This window comes from Nelumbo nucifera, chromosome 4 (genome assembly GCF_055504915.1).
Source record: "Nelumbo nucifera cultivar China Antique chromosome 4, China Antique-T2T, whole genome shotgun sequence".
Classification (NCBI taxonomy): Eukaryota; Viridiplantae; Streptophyta; class Magnoliopsida; order Proteales; family Nelumbonaceae; genus Nelumbo; species Nelumbo nucifera.
In genome coordinates, this window is record NC_142652.1 from 2426901 (window position 1) to 2436145 (window position 9245).

At 38.2% G+C, this 9245-nt stretch overlaps 1 protein-coding gene across 2 annotated transcripts in view; it reads right to left on the minus strand.

The window, feature by feature from the left end:
* Window positions 1–6601, minus strand: part of LOC104591866 (protein BONZAI 1-like) — a 30111-nt gene extending 23510 nt beyond the window's left edge. Inside the window, exons 1-2 of one of the 2 annotated variants that reach the window (XM_010250941.2) lie at window positions 6232–6601; window positions 2825–2872 (exon numbers count right to left, since the gene is read on the minus strand). In XM_010250941.2, the coding sequence (XP_010249243.1) occupies window positions 2825–2872; window positions 6232–6378 (195 nt within the window). In that variant the 5' untranslated portion in view covers window positions 6379–6601. The remainder of the gene's footprint in view (window positions 1–2824; window positions 2873–6231) is intronic. The other variant, XM_088903109.1, reaches the window with a different exon arrangement.
* Between the last annotated feature and the right edge of the window lie 2644 nt (window positions 6602–9245).

Below are 9245 nucleotides of genomic sequence, written 5' to 3' on the forward strand. Positions count from 1 at the left end.
TCTCTTTGTGCCCCCTTCAGTTTTGAGATGTAATTTTTTCTTCGTCTTCCTATGGCATTGCTATTTAAAAATCTTGAATTTTTATCCCCTTCCTTCAACCATTTTACTCTAGATCTTTGCCTCTAGTATACTTCTTCCCTCCTAACTACCTTTTCCCACTCTTTCCTTAGTTCCTCCCTTCTTCTCCCTTGGCCATCTAAATTCCCATCTTGTTCCTTGCAGTCTAACTCATCCAATTCCTGAATTAACTTATTTTTTTCTTCAGCAAATGCTTTGAACTCTTCCTTTCCCCATGATTTTAGCTTCCTCTTTAGGTACTTTAACTTCTGAAAAAAACAAAACCCAGCCCAACCGTCCACCTCACTCCTCCCACCAAGAGGCCACATTAGATTTGAAATCTTTATGTAGAGTCCAAACCTTCTCTAGTCTAAAGGGGTGCTTTCCTCTTTTTAAGACTTCAGTTTCTAACACAATTGGCCAATGATCGGATGTACACCTAAGTCGGATCTCTTAGAATAAGTCAGGGAAGTGCTCCTCCCAATCTGTAGTTATCAGGAATCTATCAATCCTACAACTGATCAAATTCTCCTGCATATTCGACCAGGAAAACCTTCCATTGCAAAGGGGGAGATCATGGATGTTGTGTCTTGCTATGAAATCAGAGAACTCTCTCATGCTTCTGGTGATTCTTCTACTATTAGTGCTTTCGTGGCTGAATCTTGTGACATTGATGTCTCCTCCAATACACCACGGGAAGTCTTCAAATTCGTGGAGAGAATCAAGCTCTTCCCTAAATCTCACTCTGTCCCGAGGGGAGTTGGGCCCGTACACTCCTGTCAGAATCCAGTTGAAGCCATCTGGTACATTTGAAAACAAGACAGAGATGGAGGAACTCTCCAGCATCTATTTCTGTTCCTAAAACCACCTCCTCTCTCCATGCGATGATGATTCCTCCTGCTGTCCCAATGGCTGGCAAGGTTGCCCATTTCTTCCCTCTTAATCCCCATACAGCTTTTATTAATTTCCTATCCACCAAATCCTTTTTAGTTTCCTGTAGGATGATGATATTCGGATTTTCCCTCTTAAGGGTTTCTTTCACTATGCTTCTTTTCATCTCTCCTCCCAAACCCCTTACGTTCCAGCTTAGAATCTTCATGGAAGCTCTACCACACTCTTTCTCTTACCAACCCTATTTCCCGCACCGGAGGGTGAATTCACCTTCTGACTTGTCAAACGCCATTGGAGTCTTTTCAGTTCCCTGTTTGTCCCTTTCTTCCTCCCTGTTCCTATCTTGGACGAAATGCACTTACTTTTGTTATTGTTAGTGTCTCCTTCCCATCTAAATTCCCTTACATCATTCACTTCTGTCATGCCCAAATTTCTGGACAACTCCTGTAATCCCACATCTCCAACTTTTGCTCCTTTTTCATGCACTTGAAGCTCTTCACCACTCTAGCTATTTGGACCACCTGTCACTGACCCAGAGTGTGAGAAGGACTTTGTCATCGATTGGGAAAGCAAGGCACTTGAACCTGAAACACAGATAGTAGAGGTTTGAAAGTGAGAACAGGGGAAGCATGTGAGGAAATTAAAGATTCAGAAGCAATGTTAGAGGGGGAGGGTAAGGTAAAGCCTGGGTTGTGGTCAGAGAAATCCGGCGACAAACAACTTCATTCCTTCTACAGAAAACCCGGTTCGGACCCGAGTCTATAATCTGGGTTCACTAAGTACATCGGCTGCAAAATCTCAACGCTTCCCCAAACTTCTCTCCCTTCGAATAAGAGCTTTGACCTTCTAAGAGCCACCTCATGGGCATCAGAGACTTCTTCTGAGAAATAAGAGCTTATCTCTGTTTCTGAATCAGAGACTTCTTCAGGAAAGGTCACATCTCATGCCTTTCCATGGGTTGCATGTAACTCGTATTTGCTGGTTTAAATATTTAATAAAACTTTACTCATTTATCAAAAAAAAAAAGGAATCCAAACAAGGAATTGGAGGCTTATTTACTTCTCTTCCTATTCCTTCGAGACTGTTGGGAGTGTCAGGAATTTCTTGGTTCTCGAAGGTGGGTGTTTTAGGGATGACTGAATCGTCTGCTATCTCAACCGGATAATCCTCGAGGGCTCTGGTCTTAATTCGGTCCAACTTTCTTAACCATATAGGAGTCTGATGACCGGTTCGGGTCGGCTCAGTGGGTCGGTTCAGGATTTTGGACTTACCCGAATCTAAACCAATGGGTCCTTACATTTTGTAGCTTCTTTTCTGCTATGTTACAATCGATGCTTCTAGGGATCTCACACTTATCCAACCTTATAGTCAGTCATTCACTGTTATTTTGCCCAGATGTCCCATAGATATACTCCTACTTTCTGCAAGACTACAATTACAATTTACAACATAGTCATATTTTTCATAAAACATTCTGTGGAATTTTCCTTGCTTGTACTTTAAACTCTTTAGTTAAGGATTTAGATCTGTTTTATCCAAATGTCATGGCATTGAGTCATCAATCAAATTATACATGCCTTATGAGTTTTGTGTTGGACAACCTCTCAGGAGATTATCAATAACAATAAAATCCCTAAATTTAACCTATCAAAAATATAAAATCAACAAATTTATGTAGCAATACTATATAAATTCATTAGCATTAACCAAAAAGTAGTTGTATAAAACCAATGCACTTCAGGCTTATCAGCAATCATAACATATTTATATACTAAACTACTCAAATAAGGCTACCAAAAAAACATCTTAGAATAATCATGAAAAAATGATGTAATTTATAGTCCTCTGTACAGTTTTAAGAGTTAAGAAAACAAACCTTGGATAGAGCATCCCGATCTCGCAAGTTTGATGCAGAAAGTGATAACTGTCAAACATGTTTTTTCAGGTCAATTCAATATTACAAATCACCAAAAGCATGCTAAACACAATAGTAATAACTACAAAAAGGAAAAGAAAGGATTGGACAGTTTCTAAATGCCAGCATTCTCTACACTCAGGTGCCCACAGTTTAGGAATAGTCTTTTTAGGTAAAGAATATGATCCAAGTAGCAGACCCATATTCAAGTAACTAATCACTTAAAGTGTTTCCTTCAGTCTGGCTATATAGTCATAAATCTGAAAGCAACCAACAAAAACTCCCATAGTTCATCATTCTATGGACTTATGCCAAGCTACAGGATAGGGAGTATAAAAGTTCAGACTTCAACAACCACAGAATTCCCCAGTTTTTTTTTTTCGCTTTGCTAAGGAAATAAAGAAGGAACTACAAAATTTATCACTCATTGCATATAGTATTTGTAACAAAATTACTGTCTGTAGTCTGTTCTAAAAGAAGATAAAAACTTTAGTTGAAAATGCATACTTATAAGCAAGCAAAATTAATAGATAAGATTTAAGAAACTTAAACATGGTAACATATCAACGAAACAGTATGGACACAAGCAAAACTGTTGTGGTGAGGGTGCCAGCTAGCTCACTGGCAAAGTCTCCTGCTGGTTATAACAGAGACCTGGGATCAAATCCAGCTGGCTGTTATGCATTTCTTTCCTACCTAATGAACTTCACAATCTGCGATCTTTTTTTTTTTAAGCCACAGGGAAGAATTCATTAAAAAATGCTCAGATTACAACTCAGGGAATACAAGTAGCAAGAAAAGTAAAAAAGATACAATATTTTAAATCATACTAATCTTGTTGAAAAAGATGGTAACCATGAGCATCAGGAGAATGACGGTAACCTCTGCAAATGAAGCAAAAGTCGTGAAAATGCCAAGAATGGAGGGACATTTGCCTCCAACAGAAATCATTTCAGCAAAAGTGTCTCCCTCGAAAGCATGACTGAGCACTAAAGCAAAGCCATCAAAGATGGGTTTTAGGAATGCATATTTCCATAGCAAACACAAAACAATGGCAAAACCAGAAAAAGTTTCATAGCAAACAAAGCTGCAGGAGAGGCCCAAGACTTCCACCTACAAATGTGACAACAGTTCTCCCTGATACAAGATAAACCATTTGGCAACAAAAAGCTAATTGCCCAATAATTTACCAAAATTTTTCCAATAAATCCAATTGATCCACGTAGGTAGGTGCATAGGAAGTGCCAAAAATCACGCCCATCAATGCCAGGTGTAATTTGTTAGAAATAGTTAACCACAGGGTTGCAATTTGCTCCCAAATTCTCACCCATCCAACTCTTTGCAGAAGCAGAAACACCAGTAGCAGAGTGGCAACAAATCCCGTCACAAAGGTTTCAGGAGACCAGTTCACCAGAATAATAAATGTCTTCATGTCCAGCACCACTGGACACAATCTCCAACTTTGCAAAGATAGAAGGAACCAAATTACTGGGACAATAATGATGGCTAAAATTCATTGCAACACCATGTTTGCTGGAAAATCGATTGCTGGACAGAATAACTCATCCCTAACGCCTGTGGTACAGGAACTGTGGTTCCCGCCAACATTCCAAAGGTCAAAATTAAACTCTGATGGAATCTCTATAGGTAATCCGGGCCCATAGGGTATTGGGGGAGTATTTAGAGATGGAGAGGGCAGAATTATTGCTATGCTTTTGGGACCAATAAGAGAGGGACATTCATTGAGAGTGGAGGTGATGGCTTTACTTAAAACAATTGGGGTTGCACCAAATGGAGATTAAAGGGGACTCTAAGTTGTTAATTGGTTTATTTGTCAAAAAAGAAAGTTGCTAATTGGTTGGATGCAGTCAGGTTGCTTGGGAGCATGGAAATATAGGCAGATGATAAAGGAAATACTCAATATAACGAGGGAGATTGGTGTGTGCTTCAAGTGGACAAGAAGGTCAGTTAATGGGCTAGCGGATACCTTAGCAAAACAAGGGACTGTAAGGGAGGATGGGCAGTGCTGTAATGATTATGTAACTTGAGTCAACATCATACTATTGGGGTTGACAGTTGTACTTTGAAATATTTTTAGTGAAGTTACTGTTTCCAATCAAAAAAAATGGGCAAAGTGGCAAACAGTAGAATCAGAACTGTCTGACAGCCATGGCCTGCAGAAGGAAACAGCCCAATACCCCACTCATCTAGTTGCAGCCCACCTTCAGAGTTGTAATAGTATAGAAAACCCCCATTCCCAAAACAAGAGAAGACCTTCTGCAGGCAAACTGTGAGAAAGAAACTTGCTTTCAGAAAAGCGAGGAAAACACGCATCCATGGATGCAAGAAAGAAACTTATTGTTACTAGCATAAATAACAGAGAGAAACTTATTGTCACTTGCTGGTTAGTGATCACAATCTGCAATCATCTGTTAAACCTGTTATCAATGTCAATATTATGTTCATGGGAATTAATGATAAAATAAAAACAGAACCTAGAGAAACAAGTTAAGCCTTTCAGTGAGTGATTAAAATTTAAGTCAACCTCCAAGGAGATCCAACCAGGTTTCTTGCAGAAATAATAACTTCAAGCATGAAAATATGGCTCCTTCAGATGCAGGATTTTACCCAACAAAAAAAAAAAAAAATGGATGCAGAATTAGTAATCGGTTGCACACACACGCACACACTAAGGAGAATGAAAATGGAAAACGGTTTAAACCATTGTCACCTTCTAGTGAAAGAAGGGGATAATGGACATCTAAATTTCCATGTGCAAAGCAATATATGTGTGCGTAAACAGAATAATATATGATATGATAAACACTGTCTCTGACTCTCCCTATTCATGGATCCATACCACGAACTGAAAATGATCATTTGTCTGCCTAGTACTGTCCCCCAATCACTGTGAAGATACAGTAATGTTTTCTACTACCTAAGTTAGAACTACAAAAGAGAAAATCAGGAACACTAGTTCCTATCTTTAGAATACTCAAGTCTTCTCAAAAAAGCGAAATTGTAAGCCTGTGAAACGCAGAGTGAATGTTTTGCTCATCCCAGAGTGCGACATCCAAATATCCGAGATCCTCACTATATAGTCTATCACAACAATCCAATTGAACATCTATTGCAACTGAGTTGCAGGATGATTCGATACGAAGATCTCACTCAACTAAGCTCGAACTGGAGAGAGAAACCTCGTCGAAATTCTGGTACACGTAACCAGAAATTAACTACTTGAACATAATATTGACCACAAGTATCACCTAAACATGATAATAGACAACTCATCTTGTTCTCATTAAAGAAAAAATAGGGTTTGCTGAGATAGGTAGCTCAATTCGAGCGACGACTGTAAAACCAACCTCGATCTGAGTATAGAGGCCGTAGCCACGTGACTTAAGGAAGAAATCAACAGCATCGTTGGGTCCTTCAGCGGGATTACTATGAGAAGCAGTCGTGCCTCCGACTGCCGCTCGTCCGCCGGCGTCGTCTGAGCAGCAATTCCCCATTTTGATCAAAAGATTTTAAGAATGAGAGAGAGATAAACAGACTGAAAATCCTATTTAAATATTTATTTGTTAAATATATAAGCTGGTACAGGTTAGTGGAAATATCAAATATTAACAAGATACTGCTACTAGGAAAAAAAATCAAAATGCCGCGTTGGCTCAGAGGCAAGTAGTAGAGCAGAGCAGGAGATGGGAGATGGGAGACTTGGGAGTTAAAAGACGTGAGAAAGCGCGTTCAGTTATTAATATTTAAAAGTAAAATTTTACTGAAATTTGGGGTAGTGTCTAATTAGTATTCAAACTTTTGAACGTATTAATATACTACCTAAACTTTCAAAAAGTAACAAGTTGCTCGATGTGAATGTTTTTGAACCGTCGTTGACCCGGATGGTCGGGCCGTTCGGCCCGGAAACCATCTAAGCAACTAGTTCCGTTTCACCCCTAATTCGCTTTTGGGTAAAAAATCATTGATTTTGTCAGAAAATCGCTGACCCAGACAGTTAAACTGTCAACTCATTTGACCTAACAGCAGTTCACAGTATAAAGATGCAGGGAGAAACACACGAATTCATATCTGAGTTTGTGTCTCATATATGAGTTCGTGTCTAAGATCTGTGGAAGAAGAAGAAGAAGATGTTGCAGAGAATCTCGAATCTGAGATCCGAGAACTCATACCTCAGATCTGTATCTGTTGTTGCCACTTCACCATCACCGGTGACATCAAACCATCCTCCCCCTCTTCGTTCTTCTTCCCTCCTTCATTTCCTTTCTCTTCTTTTATTTTTTTTTTCCATTCTCCTTCCTTTCTTCCTTTCTTCCTTTCTTCCTTTCTTTTCTTCTTTCTTTTTTTTTTCTTTCTCAACCGACATCTCTTCCACTCCAATTCTCCTTTTTAAAATCTCATATAAAATATTTTCCCTAACCCTAATATACAAACCGTTCAACCCAGACGGTCGAACAGCTGACCTGAAAATTGATACCTAGACCGGTTTCGTTTCTAGGTCGGTTTTTAAAACCTTGCTCCATGCTATTAATTATCTGTTGAAAATGTCAAAACTACCCTTAAAAAAGACATTGTTCATGAATTGATTGAGGTGTTTTTGATTTTAGATTAATGAAGTCATTATCTTCTACCTTTAGATTTGAAACACATTCTTGTCTAATTATTTCTTTGCTTTCAATTAGTGCTTCCCTCTATCATATTTCATGTTTTTTTCTCTCTTTTTCTTTGAAGATAACTGGTCCAGTCTCAAGGTAGAAGACAATGAATAGTGTATTCTTTTGAAAGGTAGTTTTGATATTTTCATTAGATAACTAACAATCGGTTAATGGTAGGGAGTAGGGACCAACTTGACACTTTGTGAACATTTAGGTACTGCAGTGACACATTTGAAAGTCTAGGTACTAACTTGAAACTACCCCCAAAGTTCAAGGTATCAAAGTAGAATTTTCTCTATTTAAAAAAATATATATATATTAAAAAAAAAAGCAATTCCAGATTTCTGGGCTCCGTTTGGTTTATGAACAAACAATTCATTAAAATATTTCCCCTCAGCTTTCTATTCTCTCTTGCATTATGGTAAACCAAAAACATTTACGATGCACTTCACCACATATCACCTTCAACATTTTTTGCTAAAAATGATTTTTTTTAATTATTTTTATCTTGGGGCAGGCGTATGTATGCAAGTAAAAGGGTTAAAAAAAAGTTAATATTATATAATCAATTTTAATTTTTATGAATTTCAAAATTTTGCTTTAAATAATACATAGTAGTGTGAGGGCACGTGCTATAATTATTTTTTTTAATAATCATGCTATAATTAAATGACAAAGATATAAATTAATGTTATATAATCAAATTTAACTGAATTGTACCAACATCAAGGCAAGTATTTGTTTTATATAACACTAATAGATAAATTTTTGTATAGACCCCTCAAAGACCTTGTTCGTTTTTCGGTAAATTATTTACCCGAGTAAATGCAATTACTTAGGTAAGTGTATTTACCCATATTCTTTTATTTCCCAAGCAAAAAAGAAAATGACCATTTTAACTATAAAAAAAATTATTATTAAAATGAGCATTTTTGTCCCATTCAAGTGTTGGAAATTCCCCCTCCCCACCCCCAAGTGGGAAAGTTATCTACCCCTAGGAGATGGGATACCCAGGAAAATAAACTTTCCTTGGTCCCCACATTAACCTGAAAAAAAAAAAACATGGGATCCTTGGTCAATGGGAACCAAAAGCCCATTGACCATATTTTCCCCCTCTCAAAATCCAAAAAAAAAGCCCCCAAAGAGTCAATTAATTAATTTGATTAAATAGTAAATTTGCCCTTGTCCAACCCTTTGGTCGAGGTTTAGTCAACTTTAAGGCTATGTTTAGTTTGAACTTTGAGGCTCCGTTTGGTTTGTGGGATGGGGATGAGAAAAAGGGAATATTCTAAAAATATTCCTTTTCCTCTTTTTTTTTTTTTTTTTTGAGGGAAATAGGGGGATGGGATGAGAAAAACGTGGGATGCAAGATCCCAAAATCTTGTAATCGGGGTCGCACCAAAAAGAAATAAGGTGAGAAATGATGACGAACCAGCAAGAGAACTAGTGCGATGGCAACAATCCTTCACCGTTTTCTTCACCATGCGGTGGCAGAAGAATGACGATCTCCTCTCCCGATCTATTCTCTATCTCTATCTCTCCCTCCATCTTCCTCTTCTCTCTTCTCCCTCACCTTCTTCTTCCTATTCTCCCCATCTTCCTCCCCTTTGATTTTCCTTCTTTCTCTAATCGTTGATGTAACTCTCGGCAGCAACAATCTGCTTTCTCAGCACTCCCATCTCTCTCTCATTCTGGCGAAGTGGAGGTAC